This window comes from Boleophthalmus pectinirostris, unplaced genomic scaffold (genome assembly GCF_026225935.1).
Source record: "Boleophthalmus pectinirostris isolate CB_2022bp ecotype Guang Dong unplaced genomic scaffold, ASM2622593v1 HiC_scaffold_18, whole genome shotgun sequence".
NCBI classification, from domain to species: Eukaryota; Metazoa; Chordata; class Actinopteri; order Gobiiformes; family Gobiidae; genus Boleophthalmus; species Boleophthalmus pectinirostris.
In genome coordinates, this window is record NW_026571133.1 from 28,812,618 (window position 1) to 28,831,853 (window position 19,236).

The 19,236-nt window shown below is 38.5% G+C and overlaps 1 protein-coding gene across 2 annotated transcripts; it reads right to left on the reverse strand.

The window, feature by feature from the left end:
- Window positions 1-30: 30 nt before the first annotated feature.
- On the reverse strand, window positions 31-19,104 carry abl1 (c-abl oncogene 1, non-receptor tyrosine kinase). 2 transcript variants are annotated; one of them, XM_020925106.2, is made up of 12 exons: window positions 18,123-19,104; window positions 17,305-17,664; window positions 7,169-7,333; window positions 6,236-6,531; window positions 4,273-4,545; window positions 4,069-4,153; window positions 3,817-3,994; window positions 3,450-3,634; window positions 3,215-3,367; window positions 3,047-3,136; window positions 2,813-2,938; window positions 31-2,728 (listed from the first exon to the last, which is right to left on the reverse strand). In XM_020925106.2, the coding sequence occupies exons 2-12, from the start codon at window positions 17,429-17,431 to the stop codon at window positions 1,122-1,124; spliced, it is 3,285 nt and encodes a 1,094-aa protein (XP_020780765.1). In that variant the 5' UTR covers window positions 17,432-17,664; window positions 18,123-19,104; the 3' UTR covers window positions 31-1,121. The 2 variants fall into 2 exon arrangements, with proteins under 2 accessions (XP_020780765.1, XP_020780766.1); XM_020925107.2 differs by lacking the exons at window positions 17,305-17,664; window positions 18,123-19,104 and adding an exon at window positions 9,677-10,364.
- Window positions 19,105-19,236: the final 132 nt, after the last annotated feature.

Sequence of the window (19,236 nt, forward strand, 5' to 3'; positions counted from 1 at the left end):
TTCTTCTTCTACACAAAAAAGGAATTGTGATTTTCAAGTAACATTTGTTTTATTGCAACAAAAATTGCACCGAACTTGAGGAGCAAACATACTTACAAAGACATTTCTTTACATAAGTGAGGCAGCATACAAACTCAGAGTGGTATGGCTGGAAAAAGGAAAATTACAGATGGCAAGCACAGAATTTACTATGTTGAATTACTGTAGGCTGTTGACTGTCAAAGATTAGCAGAAATGACTACAGCACTAGTACCATACTAAGTATAGAGGGCATTTTTGGTCTGTAACTGAGCTCTCCATTGAAAGTGATCATGAAGATGATCAAACATCTTAGTCCAGTGTTTTCACCTGAACCCTTTAAATGCTGGGAAGAAAAGGCCATTGTCAATGTGTGACTAAAAGAATAAACACTCAGGCAAAGTGGCTGGTCAATTGCTAAAGTAATATTGGCTCTAGAAAATTAGCAATTTGTTAAGACTACACCATTATTGATAATGGCTTTAGAGACTGGCATGTGAAGAAAACTTAAAATATAAACAGCATAGGAATACACCCTGGTCCCTCTCCACTCTGGAGATATGTTTTTGGTAATAACACATTTGATGACCTTTCTACAAATAAAGTATTAAAAGCATGTGTGAAGGCACAGTGATATAGACCTGCTAATAGTATTCTGGCACTGTTGGTAAAACTAAAAATGCATTCATTCCTCAGACATGGTCATGTCAAATTCATGATTTAGCTTCTTAGATATAATAGGCACAGAGTAGAATATTTCAATTTACCTCTGATTTCAAACAGACCAACACGTCTGCTTTAAATACATAATGGTTTTGTTTAATAAGTGTTGGAATAAAAAAAAACTACTGTCTAAACAAATAAATTGTAAAAAATATTGCTGAAAAATGTTCAGCATTATCTCCTGGAATTGTATCGAGCCACAAAATGCTGTGTTGAAGTTCTAGGCTTTCAATATTATCTTTTGTTGCTACAGGCTCTAGAGTTTCAGCACGTAATATAGAAGCAAAGCTAAACCTGTTTATTGCTGATGAACAGCCTGTACCCTGCCACATAGACCACTGTTAACAAACAAGGCAAGTCTTTGATGTTTAGTTTGTTGGCTACCTCTGTACAATGTCACTAATCTCTTTGACAGAAGAAAGAAGTTTACTGAAGTCCTGTTGTGTATTTGCTCCCCCTGATGATGTTGGACAAATCTGTAGTTCACGAAGGCTGCTCTCCAGCTTGTTGATTGCCTCACGGAAAGCAAACTTGTTCCTCATCTGCTGTATGGAGTCAACATAGCTCATACAATATTTGGACAGGTTTTTGCCAGCCTCCAACACAGCACTGTGACTCCCTGTCTGCTCAGAGTTACGGCTAATAGCAACCCGCAGTAACTCTGTGCCCTCTAGAACCATCTCACGAGTCACAGCTGAATTAGGAGTGCGCTCTGCAGAAGACCGTGGTGCAGTCTTGCGTAAGGATCGCCGGGTATTCACTAAGGGGATGAAAGCAGTGGCTGAAGTCTGTTCCCCTGGGGAGATGAGTGAAGAAGAGAAGCCTCCAAGGCTCTGGCTGGAAAGGGAGCATGTCACAGAGTTAGAGGAGGAGGAGGTCTTCAATGTTTGAGGTTTTGTGCTGGAGCTTAGAGGCAGCTTCTTGGAGCTATCACCAATGGGAGAGCGAGGCTGCTCACTGGCAGTGGTTGTGTGTTGGGGTTCAGACACAGAGGGGACAACTTTGCCTTTTATGTCTGATGGAGAGGGCAGATCTTGTGTGGGACTGCGAGAGCCTTTTTTAGGGTTGGTGGGTGGTGGAGGTGGAGCTGGTTTGGGTTTTTGAAACTTGTTTCTCCGGGCCCTGCACTCATCACCAGCAGCCCCTAAAGCTGGGAACACATTTGGCTTAAGCAGCTCAGCATGGAGAGCACTGGTTTTAGAGCTCTCTGCTCCAGTCCCTGGTCTGCGGACCAGCTTAGGTGTTAAGGCCTGGGGACTGGACCCTGGACTGGGTGTCTTTTCAGTGTCTTTACAAAAGTCTTCAGGCGCTTCCTCTGCCTTTTTAGGCAAACGGGGGGGTGGAGTCAGAGTCCCTAGGCGAGGGGTAGCGTCTCCTTTTTGTTCACTTGCTCTTTTGAGTGGTAAAGCAGGCCTCGCAGAGCTTGAATGAATGCTGCGATGACCAAGGTCTCGTGGAAGAGTCATTGATCTCCACTCAGAGCTGTCTGCTCCAACAGGAATGCTTGATGACCACAGAAAACGCTTTGAGTTTGTCAACTCCTCTTCATTAGGAGGGGTAGTAGCCATTTTGGACCCTGACCCCAACATTGTTGGGACATACTTCTTTCTAGGGAATGCAGGTCCAGGATAGGTAGGGGCCCCATTAGTGACGCCCACCGCTCCGTTGTTGGCCAGACCCTGAAACTTTGAGTCAAGGTTATGTGTGCTGTCTTGAGGTGCACCGTTGTTATCAGTACTGTCTCGTAGATCTACAGTGAGCCCCCTGCGCTCTGGGTGAACATCATCTTTAAAAGATGAGCTTCTTTTTGGCGGCGCAGGCGCATTCTTCTTCTTTTTCTTGATAAGGCTAAGAAAGCCACTGCTTCGGGTCTTATCTTTGTCCTTTGGTAACAAGCGGTCATCCTCATTTAAGTTACTGTCCAAGAAGGGGCGTTCTTTTCTGGGCAGCATAGGTGAGGATACAACTCCTTCTTGCTCCAATAAATCTGAAATAAGGACATGTTAAAATAAATATGCCACAGTAACATTTCAGAACCTTTTTTAAAAAGGTTAAAGAATTGTGAACTCACCAGGATTTTCATCCCGGTTGTCCATGTTTTTACGGAGTGTTCGTGTTTTTGTGGGCAGCTCTGGAGCCTGTTGGATGGACCCCAATGTTACCTTCTTACCCTTTTTCTCCAGCTCTTTTTCAACCTCTGAAAGACAATTTACAATAGGTGTCTACTGCATATATAACAACAGTGAAGGATTTACTGGTATTCATGTAAATCCTAATAAAATATACATTTTATTGGGAATCTTACCATCAGAGATGCTGGATTCCTGAAACATAGTTTCAAAGGCTTGGTGAGCTTCAGCAAAAGTTGGTCGTTCAGATGGATTCCATCTCCAACCTGAAAGAGGCAAGTCATTGACCTGAGTGGTGGTGTTGATGCATCTGCTGGCTAAATGTCTTTGGATTTGGTACTCACAGTCTCTCATTAGCTCATAGACTTTTTCTGGGCAGCCTTCTGGACGGTCCATTCTATAATCCTTCTCAAGCAGCTCATAGACTTGAGACAAGTCAATTCCGGGATATGGGGACATGCCATAGGTTGCTATTTCCCACAACAACACACCAAATGCTAAGAGAAAACGAAATGAGCACACATTTAAAAAAGGGATTTAGTCTGAGAATTTTTACACTTATAAAACTATGAGACTCACCCCATACATCAGACTTAATAGAAAACTTGTTATAAGCCAGACTTTCAGGTGCAGTCCACTTAATCGGGAACTTGGCCCCAGCATGAGCTGTGTATGTATCTCCAGTCATCAACCTGCTCAGGCCGAAATCTGCCACCTTAACCAGATGATTCTCACCTACGAGACAATTACGAGCAGCCAAGTCTCTATAAAAAAAGAACAAAGAAAAAGTAATTTGATGATGAAGGCTTATAGCAATTTACACAGTGAATTATAGTTAGTACACTGCAAAACAGCTGAACCGGCCATCTACAACATTGCTCTGTCAAATATAAGCCTGATGTACAAACTAAACTGGGTTTACATGTTATATTGGCCCCCCACCCACCTGTGAATGAAGTTCTTTTTTTCCAGATACTCCATTGCTGACGAGATCTGTGTCGCCATGTGAAGCAGCACCACAGCATTGACCTCCTCCCTGTTGCATTCTCTTAGATAATCCAATAGATTTCCATGGGTCATGAACTCTGTTATGATGTAAAAGGGGGGCTCTCTTGTGCATACACCTACAAGCAACAGGAAAATAAAGACGCTGCAGAACATTTAATAAAACCTTAACAAACCAAAAATCTTGACTTACCGAGAAGTTGCACCAAATTTGGATGTTTGATTTCCTTCATGACAGCTGCTTCTTTTAGAAACTCTTCCACTTCCATTGTGTCCTCCTGGTTTATGACACCGAAAAGTGTTACCATACTTGTGTTGCAGTTTCACATATTTAGCACCAGAGGGTAGCATTTGTAATTTTAGAAAGGCACTCCTGTTACACTGTTCGCTCATTTACCTTTAGTGTCTTGACAGCCACTGTGAGATTGTACTTCTTCCAAACCCCCTCATACACTTCTCCATATTGCCCTCCACCCAGTTTGTGCTTCATAGTGATGTCAGTGCGTTCAATCTCCCATTTGTCATAATTGGGAGAGACCCCATAGATGGTGGGCTTGTTGCGCTTTGGTGCAGGGTAATGAAGAGTTGTTATTAGTCCATCAGCAACTGTCGAGTGATGGTGGACCAGCTCTGCCAGTGTATTGAATCGGCTCTCTGACGATACGTACAACTGTAAAGACAACAGAAAATAAATTTACATTATTGCTTATAACATTAAAACAACAAGGCGGATAACAGGCAAAGGTTGTATTGTCAAGGTGAAATTACCATAACTATCCACTCTAGCCATATTACATTTTTTTCTTTTCATGCAAGTTAAAACCTTGCACTTATGAGATGTGATGAGTTTTACACAAACACAAAATGAGCAAAATACAGTATACAAAGCAACAGTTTCTTATATTCATTCCCCAGAACACAGGATTTGAGGTCATCTTAAATTGCAGAAGTCCCTCATACCAAATGTCTGACTTGTAGCTCTCAGTGGGAGGATGGAAAACAATACCAGACAAGGAAATGTGTGTGTGTTGCATGCCAAGCTCCTCCAATCTCTCCTCTCTGTCCATGTGTGTGCATGCATACTTGGCTGCATCTGTTGGTGCTTATGCATGTCTTAGCTTGGGTGTCGGCATCAGAGTCTAGCCAGCCTCATGTCTGCTGCTGCTGTTGCCCATTACTCAAAACATAGTGGCAAAATAGATACACTCTTGCCATAGCAAGTATACCTGAAAACCAGCAGGCCTTTGCTTCACAGACCCAAGTGTTAACATATAGTTTACTGTGGCCTTATGGATGAAGAACTTTTTTTTTTTTCATTTAAGTTTATTTGGATACAAAGGAACATAATATATTGTACATTGACACAGTAAGTCATCTACAGTACCCTTTCTCCTTTTCCAAAAATAAACAAAAATCACTGTACAGGTATAACGACAATTATCCAGCTTGAACAAAAAAAAGCTTGATAATAATAAGAATATGTATGGAGAACATTTAAAGTAGAGACAGAAAACTAGCTGTTAAAAATTGGACATTTTTGCACTTTATTAGCTATCTGCCTTGAAGACACAGCACTAGGAAAACCTTTTTATATGAGCTGACCACTTCACTTAAAGATACATAGTGTCTTTACTATGAAGATGCACTGCACTAATTGTGATTACACAACTATTCTAAAGAAGACGTATTGTGCAAATGTGGCATCTTTGGTTGTGACAGTTAGGGCAATATACCATAAAGAAGCAGCCATGAATCTGCTCCTAATGCCCCATTGGGCACAATTTTACAACCACCAATCAGCGCACTTATTTCTTTTATTAAGTCATTCTAGTTCTAGATTAATATTGTGATGTAAAACATCCAAACTAAAACAATGATCCACGGGTGTCATAGACTATAACTACAGTACATAGTAGACAAAAGCACAATATGTCCTATTTAATAGTTTGTAGTAGAAAAAAAACAATGGATGTCTAAAAATTACTGACATCAATATTTCACTATTCATAACAATCTTATGTCAGCTCACTTGTTCAAATTCAGGCATACATATTGACCTAAAAATATCAGCAGTATAATTATTATCAGCAAAATCTGACACCACCAAAAGTGAATTTATATGATGTACTCATTAAGTTTTCAGTGCATATTTTAAGAAAGCACAAGAGACACAGGGCTATGAATTATCTTAACTTTTAGAAGCTTTGGTTATCTTTTCCTGGGTTCCCAGAAGCACAAGTGACATTTTCAGTTGATATATTAAAATTCATAACCATCCAATTAACCGGGCTATAGTGTATCCTGACTTTAAATGTTAAGACAAAAATGAGCCACAGAGTAGGTTAAAAAGATATGTGTACCTTGCCGTCAGACGCAGTGTTGATCCTGTAGTGGTAGACCCTTCCCTCATATCGCAGAGAAATGGAGCGCTGCCCAGGACTGCTCTCGCTTTCTCGCACCAGGAAGCTCCCGTTGATGCCAGAGCTAAGCAAGTATTCCGCAGCGTTTCGTGAGACTGGACCATGGTACCAGCTGTGCTTCTCCAAACTGTTGACTGGAGTGATGTAGTTGGATGGCACCCACCCCTGGCCATTCTTGGTCTGAGCCTCACACCACTCACCATTGTGATTATATCCCAGCACACGTAGCTTCTCTCCTGGTTAAAGATACATTGCACTGTAAAAATGTGTCTAACTAGTCTTTTAAGTAAGTCTTAAGTACTTTAAGTAAGTCAAGGACTTAAGTAAGACAACGTGATCACAATTATTCCAGTTAAGTTAACTGTATGATTCCACAAGAGTTAACTAAACTTCTTTATCAGTATCACTGATTAAACAACTGTCGCTCACGCAGAGAAAACGCACATCTATGCTGGTCCATCTTGCCGCTAACAGGCTGTACAGTGAACACTGTTCTGGGTAATATAATCTGTAGTGATCATTATGTGAATCAACATCAGTGCCATATACTGTGTAGACACACCTGCTATTGATTATTGATAGATTGATATAATATATCTACACACACATATACATACATGAATATATTTATTTCTTATCTTGCACAGTACCTGACATCTTAATGGTTTGCTTTTATACACAGTGTTAATCTGTGTACTGGTTTTCTTTTGTGGACATTATGTTCCTCATTCTTTTGTATGTGTATTAACTATTGATTACATGTGGCTCAGTGAAAAAAACTTAGGGGTGCAGCATCATCATCAGGAATTAAGTCAATTAAGTCAATCTAATGTCCTAAATATAGAAAGATAGGAAGTAGTGAAAACTGTTTACCTTTAGTAATGCTAAGTGTGTTGTCACCGCTGGCCACAAAATCATAGAGTGCAACAAACAGGTTGGGATCATTCTCACTAGGGCCTGCCAAAAGGTTCTCTTTGGAGTTCCAGCGGGCTGCTTCCGTCAGACCCTGACCCTCAAAGTCTGGTTTCTGGAGAGCTTCTACAAAAAGCACACATCAGAAAGACATTTATTTACCAAAAGTGCTCATCAAGGAAAAGTCAAACAATATGTAGACAGGACAAGTGAGAGCATGAGAGTTGTGTAGGCGTTTGTTTGGAATGCACAGCGCTGGTGTGATGGTTTCCCCATTTGACTATTCCACATGTTGGATGAATCAGCAACGTGTCAACTCTAGCCTTTCCGTGTGTCATTTACATTCCTTCATTTCCCCTGCAACATTGCCGGCTCCCAGAGACTGCCATCAGCTGTTGGATTACAGCTCCAAACCCAACCATGTGACCCAAGCCCCCAGTTGCCTCACATTTTCATTTCCTGGATTATCCCTGCTTAGTTTACATTTTTGCAGAAACTTTAACAACCATGAGAATCTACCCAAGCAAGGAATTTCCCAGTCACTTAAGTGATACAGGTAAGAAGTGCCAATTCAAAGAGTCTTAACCCATACTTACAGTAATGACAGACATTTCCCTTAAATTTCAACACCTTTAACCCAGTACATTCCTGGAAATAAGTACAAAAGCATTAAACCTCTGAGACTGCTATTAACAACTTGATGAACAGTTCTTCATTGGACAGCTAATTTTAAATGTGATCTTGTCAGTCTGATATAATATTAAAAATTTAATAAATCTCTTCAGGTTTATTATTCTGTCTGTGTCTATTACAAATCTCTCCATAATTCTGCATTTTTTTATCAAAGGTTTGACATGGTTTATAGGCCATATAAATATCACAATCAGCCATATATACACACATATATATATATATATATAACTAATTATATCTATATTATATATACACATACCATATACATTATTGCCATATATACACATTACACAACAAACTTTAATATATTATATCTATATCCTATATACGGCTTAATACAGTTCATGAAAATAATCTTTTGCTTATCATTTTGTATGAAAAAGATTGATATAATTGAACAAATTTTATGCTTTTGAAATATTTTATACCATGCTCATAAAATGAAAGGTTTTTTATCCCTCACAAATTCATTTAAAAATGCTTATCTTTATGATATGCAATAGTCTTCATGGAGGTATTGTTTGGTCTTTTACCATACTTTGGTATCACTTTTGGACATTAGGGGTGCATGGAACAGTGTTTTCTTTTTGAAAATATAAAAAAAAATTTGATTTAGCAAGATTGCTATGCCTTCAACAGTTTCCTGTCTTGATGGACCCAATATTTGATCCACCATTATTGATGGACCTCTACTGCTCCTAAGATAGTGAGTAAATTGGACCAACCTGGAGTCTCAAATTTAATGTTTTCTGGGTGGAATTTCATGCCATAGTGTCCACTTTACAGGGCTGAAAATACCACAGTGCTTTGTGAGGAGGTTGACAGCACACTGACAACACACAACACATTTCCAAAGAAATAAATTGGAGTTGACACAGGGACTTGAGCCAACAGCTCTGCTGCAGTGGAAAAGGCTTGGATTTTCGAACAAAGCCTTGTGATTGGCAGCGTCTGGGACTTGTCAAAAACATTCGTCATGTTCTTTTTGCTCAAACAACCCTCAATATGATTAAAACTAACTGGACTGGAGAGATCTTCATGTTGTCAGGTCAGCTAAATCATGCATAGGAAATAGGAGAGGGATAAAAATTACAATCTACGCTCTTTAGAAACTATTATGGCAAGCTATCAGTGGACAATAAATTGGTGATATAAACTTTTTTGTCTTTTCTCTTGTTCATTAAATGATCAATCTTCTTCAGTGAAATTTTTAGGTATATTGAGCATAATTGTTGAGGGTTTTTACCTTTCATATGAGACATTTCTAAAAACCAATCGATTAATTTTAAAGTCAGGTTAATAAGCTTTTGTTTCTACAAAATGGAAATAAGCGACAGGACTTTTGTCAGGAAACTTATAGTATAATATACTTTTTTAGGCCATCCTAATCACAATCAGAAATTATTACACCTACACACCCAACACTAAGTTATATAATACAGAAGATATTGCATATAATGATATCATATATATCCACAATATATGATATATATAAATACATTATTAGTTACTATAATACTACTAACCAGAGGGTTATACACAATACATTATTATATATTAATAAATCACTAGTATGCAAATAATTAAATCTCATTATTTAATTTCTACATTCTATTTTTTTACTTCTAAAAAACTGGTTCTGGCCTTCCTCCCTGCAGTAAGCAGTGTGTTTACCTTCAACAACATTTTACACTTTCAACTTAAACCTTTGGTTTTTCCATTTAATCATAAATAGTTATAATTATTTTATTTACAAGAAAAGCAGTGATACTTTACCTTCCAAATAACAGCTGGAGGAAGACGAGAGGCCTTTCTTAGATTTACACCCCACCAATTTCAGACATATCTCCAACATTTTCATTTGCCTACTTGATCTTTCCACGTGATTTTGTTTTCAAATCAAATACAAGGGGGGAAAAGTCCTTACTAGTATATCTTCAAATGAAAAATGTTTTCGTCTTTATCCAGTTGCGGCTGATCCTCCTTTCAACATGACTATGAAACAAAAACCAGGCGCCACAGTCCAGAAAAGGTCTACCAAATTTTTCTTCCGAGCGTCTCCATGTTTTCCATGCCTTTTGCCTTCGATAAAATCCTTCCTTACAATACAGAGCGATCCATGAGCTTTGTATGAGTTTCCTGAAGTCTGCAGTGTTGTAATGGTATCAGTTGAGTGGGCATCTAGGTGGTCTGAACGATGCCATTCCTCTCTCATGCGCCGGGAAGAGTTTAGCGGAGGGACTAGGGCTGACTCGTGCTGCCAACAAAGGGCCTCTTTCAGGATCAGCTTGCTGCACTCAGTGACATCAGCTGGGCCCTCCCACCTTCAGCAGCTCACAGGGCCAGGGCCAGAAGAATGCAAACAAACTACACCAGCACCCAGACGCCAGGCTGACATGACGTCTCAGTGGTCCTGCAGAAATCCAGTTGTTTTAGCAGATTATTCCACTTTCATCTGTGCTCATGAGCTACTTCAGGCTATTAAGCATCTTCAAATTCTTCATGCAGTACTCATTCCTTTCCACATTCTGCTGATCTCTAACTCTAAGAGACAATCAGGGCCTGAAAGCAATGTTTGACATCTACAGTTATTGCTAGAAATCAAGCCAATTGCATTCCGTGGTTCATGCCATTTTAGGGAACATACAAGTGGAATGGCTGTGCAATTAATACAAATTTAAATTGAGACACAGTCATTTCTAATCGTCAACTATATGCTTAAGTATCTTTTTAATCAAAGAGTCTAGTCCTTGGTAAAAACACGTTATTTGGAGAAGATTTTGGCCTTACAAAAATAGTTTTTTGTGGTTTAACTGAGTTATTAAAATTTGTCTTGTATGTTGAGATCATTTATACTGAAAGCAATTTTATTTGTTTTTAATGCAATTAAATCAGTCTTTGTTCATGATTTATTAACAAGATTTGTACTGGGTTAGTTTCTGTAAAAGCTGACTTCAAGGAGATATTTAAACCAGTCCCTATACTAGGACTATGTTGGACTCAAAACTTTTTGGATAAGATGCAAAACTTTGTCACTCCAAAAATATGTGTCCAGTTATCTGAATTTAACATTTTGCAATATGACTAGTTGATGCATTTCAGCCTCACTGCATGCTTTATTGAGTTAGGTCGCCATAATCAAGCCTGAACCCACAAACTACATTTTGTAGGTATAAATTAGACGGTGGAATGAAATGAGTGCATCATGTGGTGTGTGTTGGACTCCAGAGATAAGAGGGTGATTAAAGTGTGGCAGGAAGCTGATGCTCTCTCAAACGGACAGGGGGGGGCTATTGCTGAAATTGTGGATTTCAGTCAAATTAGAGTGTAATGTTCAGTATTGTCCTGAAGAACAGCATCAACGTACCAAAGTGTTTACCATACATTTTGTCCAGACTACATGGCAAAAACATGTTTAAGAATTTACCCTCAGACTATTTCATCATAATGCTACTTGTCTTTATATTTAATTATATTTACTGTATGTTGTTTATGTCAAAGTAGGTCTGGATAATATGAAAAAAAAATCCCTCATGTTTATATAACTCCCATTTCTTCCGGGAAAGTCTTAAGTCTGCTCCAAACCACATGCTTTTACTGACAAGACGATAGGCTCAGGCTGTACACCTCTCAATTAAAAAGACCCAGGCATATCAGGGCACTAGGGCTATAGCCGCTTAGTCGTCTTTATATAAATAATATATATTATATAATAATATATAATGTTTCCAAGTACTTTTATTATATAACATATACTGTTTCCAAGTACTTATTTGCATAAAAAGTTTTTGCATGTACTTCCCTGCAGTTGTGGCCTTATGAGTACAGTTTGGGTCAGATACATTGAGATATGTAATATCTTTGAGATCTTTTGAGCTTATATCACTTCCCTTTTTTAGCCCACTAATTCGGCAGGACATGTTTTAAGAACAAAACTTTAATTAGTCTAATACAGCCCTAGATGACTCAATCAAAAGTATAGTCAAGCTAGTTTTTAAACTATGGAGGAGAATACACTGGGACTATATAATTTCACTAAACTAAAGAGGCACTAACACACATGCATAACTTAAACTCAGATTTTTGGAAATGACCTCACAGCATTGAGTCACTTTGGCAGCCCACCAGCATCATCATCACTACAGCAGAGATGCTATGGCAAACATTTGTGTTCTTCTGTTGCACCATTCCAAACAGTCATTATGAAGAATCGCACACTTCCTGGGACGCTGAGAGACTCATTAACTCACCACAGTCAGGATGGAGGGAGAAGAGCGCTCATAAAAATGCATAGAGAAAAAGGTTGCAGATGGAGAAACATGAAGCACATTGTTTGAGAGTGAGCTCATAGGGGAATCATTGGCGTTTTATAATCCTGCCGAGTATGTTAGCAGTTAGCTGACGTATATCCGCCCATGGGATGCTTCATGGCAGCGTTTCTCCCCTGTTGCTTTGCTCATGGTTTAATTTTTCAGTTTTTTAAAAGGAGAGAACAACAAGTTGTATATCTTATGGACCCCACTAAGAAAATATACATAACAGAACATACAATGGTGACATAAATACAAATACCCAACTCATGTCAAGAAATTACAAGGTATTCTAATCCATGACAACTGATCCATGCAAAAAACATTTAAAAGCATTTTAATGGTTTAAATCAGAACAGTTTTACTTGGGTTGAAAAAAAAGCCACAATTCTTAATGCCACAGTGTGTCCTACCTATGGAATTTTAAAGACTTGTGGCAGACTGGGCAGCGTTTGAGCCTCACAGCTGAAAGGTCACACGTTATTTATGTGTGGAATAAACATGTTCTCCCTGTGTCTACATATTCGTTTCTCCTACCACTAAAAACAAACATAAAAAATGTACAATTGTGTCAGATCTATTAAATAAAATAAACAAAATTAATAAATAGTTTACTAAAACATAATAACCCATAAAAACATTCTCTTGAAGTCTTTGATGGACCAACTTTCGTGATGTATTTAGTGGAGCTGACATGGATCACTAAATTTTTATGATGCAATAGCATTTTACATCCACATTTTACAGATGCTCTCAGTCTCTCCAATGTGATTAGAGGTGACCCATTAACCACTCTCTTTCGCTCAGCCACACAACTGCGTTCACAAGAACAAAAGCAGACCAAGAAGAGAGGAGAAAACACAGATCCTGCTACTTTTGGAACAGAACTAGGAACTATTTTCTAATGACAGACAAAATAAGGCAACATAAACTAGGTGACTAAGCAGAACTTTTGCAAATCTCAACTCAAACCAGTGAAGCAACTGACCAAGACCAAAATCTGGAGAAACTGGTTAATTGTATTAATAAAAGTTCAGAGTATAAAATGAGAAAAGAAATGCAGGTCAAATTTGCACAACCATTCATCATCATGTGTCATAGATAAACTGTAGGATTAGTAACAGACTCATATGTGGGAGAATGGAACCTTTCCAGTGCAAATTATACACAATTGCGTCATCACAACATTTTGCTATATATATTTAGTTTTGAGTGTGAGGAATAGAAAAACTCTAAGACAGTAAGAATCTAAGACAGTAAAAGATGCAAACTATGTCATTACTATAATTTCGGTATGTGTGTTTCATTTAGGGGCATCATGACAAACATACAATAGATAACATAAAGTAACCGAGCAGAGGACCTAAACTAAAATGTCTTAGGGATGTGCTTTCTAGGCCCAGAGAAATGCCTATGGACAAACTCTTGCCAAAAGAGAAACAGACAAATATAAAAATAAAGGGACTATAGGGCCTCAGCTTAGGTCTTTCTTTGTGTCTAAGTGGAACCAGATGCAGCACACACTGCAGGCCCCCCTCTTATAGAGCGAGAAGTCAACACTGCGTCAAGGGACAACCGTATATCAACACTGTGCTTGACTCCCATATACAAAGGACATTAAAATCACTGGAACTTTGGTTTGGAAAGATACGGAGGTGGATCGAGGAGGATATTTCATTTATCCACTGTCACACTTCCTAAAGACAGTGACTTCAACTTCAGTAATCTAGATCAGGATACATTAATCATGCCATGTGATGTACAAAAGATAGAGGCTCGCTAAACAACCAGTGACAATGTTACCATAAGAAAGCAGGCTGTCTGCTGACAAAACAACAGCTGTGTCTGTCTGATTGCTGCACACACTGGGCATATGTTGTACTGTGCTGGTAAAGGTGCTCGAGACAGCCACAGAGAGCCTTCAACCTACACTGACAACTTTTGACACTTCAAACTTCTCATTTTATCTTTACTGTAACCAAATCAACAGAAAGTACAGGGCAGGGTGAATATCTTCTGTTTATGTCTGTCTTCTAGATGTTTAAATAATTTACAAAGAGAGAGGGAAATAAATAAGGAAACCATGGTGTGGAAAAATCCAAAATAAGATCTCAATGAGCCCTATTTTTCAAGTTGTCATGTTATGTATTTGTTATATATTCTTGGCAGAATCTTTATTAGTGACGTACTACCAATTTGTGTCATTGAATCATAACAATTATATGTATAAGATATGAACAAAAGACTGAGGGAAGAAGAGGAGAAACAGGGATTGCACCAGTTATTTGAGAGGAATGCACAAGAGGTCACATTCTTCTCCACAGCCATGGCTTGCAGTGTTTAACTCAATGGTCTATGGTTAACAAAAAGGCCAATATTACAACCTATCTGAGTGGGAACAACTGAACACACACACAGGTATTAATGCATAGACTTCAGTCAGTATAAACTATCAAATTAAGATGATTCTGAATTGTAAAAATAAAAGTAGAAAAGGTAGTATGTGGAGAACAATGATTTCAAACATGCAAAATCCAACATAACTTTCTACTTATGTCCAAATAATTTGTTTACATAAGATAAGTTGTTCAAGCAACAAATAATTAATAAATATGGTTTAAAAGCAAGTTTACCTTTAGTGGATGGCACAAAAAAAACAATTCCTAACAACAGAGCCTTCTCTAGTAAAACTAACAACAAACTCTCTGCTGGAGCTAAAAGGTACCCGATACACTAAAAAGTGCAAATATTGGCCAGATGTCAACCAAAACTTACATCAAAGTTACCAATGTTAAACAAAAAATACATGGTTAAGACCAATGTCATCCAAAGAAACTGAAAGTTTTCTGATGTCATACTATGCCCATCATGGCCAGCCAGGGCGAGGACAGGCTCAACAGCTGCCTACCACAGGGCGCACAAACACACACTAGAGTTGAAGCATGGAGGACCCCCTCCTCCAGCCATCTTCACAGCCCCCGAGGATCATGGGAGATTTGGTGTCTAGACTATATGGATTTCAAACGGTCCAACTAGGGCAGGGAATATGGGGGAAAACATTTGCTAGTATTGATCAGTCCATTCTATTCATTTTTTTCCTCATACAAAAGCTAATATAAATGTATTCTTTATGAATAAGTCTTTTAGTGCTTGCACATGCATTTACTGACAGAAGATTTTACTGACAGAGGTTCAACAACTACTAATCAAATCGACTTCCGACCAACAAGAATGCAGCTAGAATCAACTGGTGTCACTGAGAGGAGTAAGGGGATGAAGCAAAAAAAAACAACCTTCAGATTTAATAAGAACACTCTGCAAATGCAATTGTAATTGTGAACAGCTAAACTTTTATGCTTAAATTGAAATTATCATAAATAATAGTGAGTGTGTAAAAATATTGTGCTGCAAAAACTGTGGACTGGTCAACATCATCTACTAAAATCCTAAACGTGGTGCTGGAATAAGAAAGAATACCCAAGTATTTAACAATTGTGCTGCTCCTGCATTTGACCACAGGTTGGCACTGTTCAGTATATTGCAAACACTGTTGTTGCACATAACTTGAGTGATGGAAAAATCATGAGCCACCCAAACACTCTTAGGTTTACCCCCAGAGGTTAAATTGTAGAAGTATGTTAGAACCATCATCGTACATACACCATCTTGTTGGTAGAAACATGTTTCCATTTTCGGCATGATATTCTATCTTGACACACACAAAACACTTAAGGCAGAAGCTTATTTGTTCCTATTGTACTTAATCATCATTGCTTTGCCTGGAATGTTCCACAGCCTTGAATTAAACTGATATATTTGTTTTTATTGCTAAATCATTCCTTAAGTAACATGCATTCTAACTGTGAATGGAACATCTTCAAGTGGCATCACCTGCTTGACTTGACTATACTGTAAAACATCCTGGGTAAAGCAGTAATATCTCCATGGAGACAAGCAGGTGGCAGACCTTCAACCAGAAAGGTTATATAGTGTGCCTTAAAATATCAGCATGATTTTTCTGCTTGTCTAAAGCTCTAGAAGTGTACATGAATCACTTTGTTCAAGGTCACTATATAGATTTTTGAGACTGGAATTCCGTTTCTGTTACTGAGAAACAGTTTGAAATCATCTACAGGTATATTTTGCAAAGTGAACTATTTGGCACATGCCATGTTAGGTGGCCAACCAGCAAACTCATAGCTCCACAATACAGTGCAGGATGCCACAGCTGAGGCAGGTCTTAGCTTGTCCTCAGTCAGTGTCTCTTCCAGGCAGCTGCAGGCAAAGGTCTAGGCCTGCCTGTTTAAAACACTATGGTGCAGGCTAACTCTATGCTAGCAATTTGGAGCTTACAAAGTATAGAAAAACCTGTATGCTCAATTTGATTGATGATAGTATCTACACTCCTTCAGCAAAATGACTAATGAATTCTTTAGAAATGATAAATGTCATACATTTAATTGCAAAAAGCAAGTAAATGTGCAATGTGTTTTTGCATATTTATTAAAAAGCCTATTGTATTGTATTGCATTGTGAAAACGAATATTGAAATAAAGCAACTTCACAGAAGTTCTGATTGTACTTTTACAATAACATGGGAAAAGATGTATTGATGGTCATTTTTGGCTCAGTGGTACAGTGAACCTCTTTGAAAAAAATCTTTCTGGTTAAATTTTACTAATTACAACTTGTGAACAATTTACTATAATACAAACAAAGTATGTGTCTGAATTCCATGGGCCCCATTTTTTTTCACAAGTGATTTCAAATTGAATTTTTCCAGTATAGTCTAGTTTGAACAGGTATTGATACTGCCTGCTCAAACAAACCTTTACTGATTAGCTTTAAAAGTACCTTATGGAACATCACTATGGCAAATACCTGGACGAATGAGGCATACGTAGGTATACCACTACATGGTCATTTAAAAGTAAGTACTATTATTTAATAACATTTTATTGTCTAAAGAAAGAGTGCATTTATTATCACTGTGGCATTGAAATTGAGAATCAAGTTTGAAAATGTAATATTGTGACACTATAATCTAGTAGAGACAGCTATAGTGTAGTCTGATATGTTCTTGTTTTTTCTTACCATGAACTGCAAAAACATTACACGGCTGACTCCCATGACGTGATGACTCCTTCTTTCCACCTTTGATGAAAGCTGGCAGACTGGGTCTCCTCTGGTCCCCTGCAAATTTTCCCGGCTGCTGCCCCATAAGGGCAGAATGCCAGGCCGCAGCCGGGACTCTCCAAGCTGGACGGTGCTGTTTAATGCCCAAAATATGGGTGTTTTGGCAAAGAAGAGGAGAAATGTCCAGCCCCGTCCACAATGCAGTTTGTGAGCAACTGTGGTAGATCCGTAGCACTCAGGTATACTTGAGTTATTCATTCATCAAAATAACTTGAATGATGTGTTATCAAAGGTCACAAAAGGGAACTTCAAAAGCATCTATGGGAGGAAAAACAAAATACAGAAATAAATCAGATGTAACATGAAAAGTATCTATTGAGTTGTGTGCTCATCTTTGTGACATACAAGATTATAGGGATTTTTATTTTGTAGTAATGTTAACTTTATACATTGTGTCAAAGGGTTTACACTAGTTATCATTATTATTATTATTATTATTATTAAAATTTTAAGAATCACCACGACTAAACAAGAGAGATCTCAGAGCTGGTATGGATGCAAGATTAGAGTCAAGCCACAATCAGTCATCTTTAGCGGATTGCTATTTGATAATACATACTAACTTTCCTCAACGTCAATAACTTTCTGCTATGTATATGCGAAAGTAAGAAGTATGTGCATAGACACAGTAACATCTCTCGTAGACAGTTAAAACATCTGTGCAAATAAAACAAAAACAAAAACAAAAAAACAAAAAAAAAAAAAACGTGTTTTACCTTTAAATCGCGGGGATTGCTGGTTAGCCGCCGACCTCAAGCTAATGCTTAAAGTAGCCATGGGAGCTAACCCTTCAATGCACATTGAGCAGACAGCACTCGGTTTTGGACATCTAAATCAGAGTCGTGAATTCACTCCATCATCTACAATAAACACTTAAAACACAATTGTCCTTCGCGTGCTGCATGGACAGTGCAACTCTTCAAAAGAAACCTTCTTCAAACTTCCGCGTCAACTCTTGCGGAGTTTCTTCCCTTGCGGTACCAGAGTACAGGCACTTCAATCAAGAAGGCGTAGAGATATTAAAGAAATTCCACTAACTAAACTCCACTAACTTCTACAGAAATTGCTTTACTCTGGTCACATTCGCCTCGCCGCTCGTTACCAACCCATGGAATTTCATACTTATTCATTTCTCTCTCGTGGAAATCTGAACCATAAACTTTGCCTAAATGCTAGTTTATCGCTGAGGCCGCCATACTTCCATACGCAAGGTGGTTTACAGAAATATGTGGGTGGGACAACGTGTGACGTGATCGTGCGTGCGTGGGCTAGCCAGGGCCAAGTACTTACCATGGATATGTTATAGTTTCATGACTCCAGTTCTGTCTTTGGAATAACTGCTTCATCTCTACAGGATTCCCAGCGACCATACTTTCCAGTGGACATATATGGTGACCCCATCCTTTCTCCACCTAACAAGATAAAGGCATTTAAACGTGCACTGTGTAACTTTTTTGATGGGGCTTCCGTTACCTGTGTGTCACTATTGACAAACAGGCAATCCTTTGCCTGCAAAACTGATACCATATTTTTTATCATTAAATTTCACATTGTATTCCTCCTAAATACGTCAACTTACTACTGAGTAGGGTTGCCTTCCCACAGATCTGACCTGTAACGTGGCTTGGTGACGTCACGTACGTGTCGAAATGGACTGTATGGCAATAACATCTCATAGAGACAAGCAGGTCGAAGAGTTCTAAAGTGTACTTTCGATTTATTTTAGAGTTACCCGTAATTAATGAACAGGTCTGTTGTAGAACAGTAACCACTCTCCATCCCCATTCTTTCACAATAATCTGAAGGGCTAAATAAATAAAAAAACTGACA

Bases quoted from the DNA above. Each gene is read 5' to 3' on its own strand.
- abl1 (XM_020925106.2), bottom strand. From the start codon at position 17,431: ATGGGGCAGCAGCCGGGAAAATTTGCAGGGGACCAGAGGAGACCCAGT. The intron at 7,334-17,304 runs GTAAGAAAAAAC...TGCTTTTTGTAG, and splicing joins TAATGTTTTTGCAGTTCATG to AAGCTCTCCAGAAACCAGAC. The intron at 3,137-3,214 runs GTGAGTACCAAA...TGCCTCTTTCAG, and splicing joins CTATGAGCTAATGAGAGACT to GTTGGAGATGGAATCCATCT.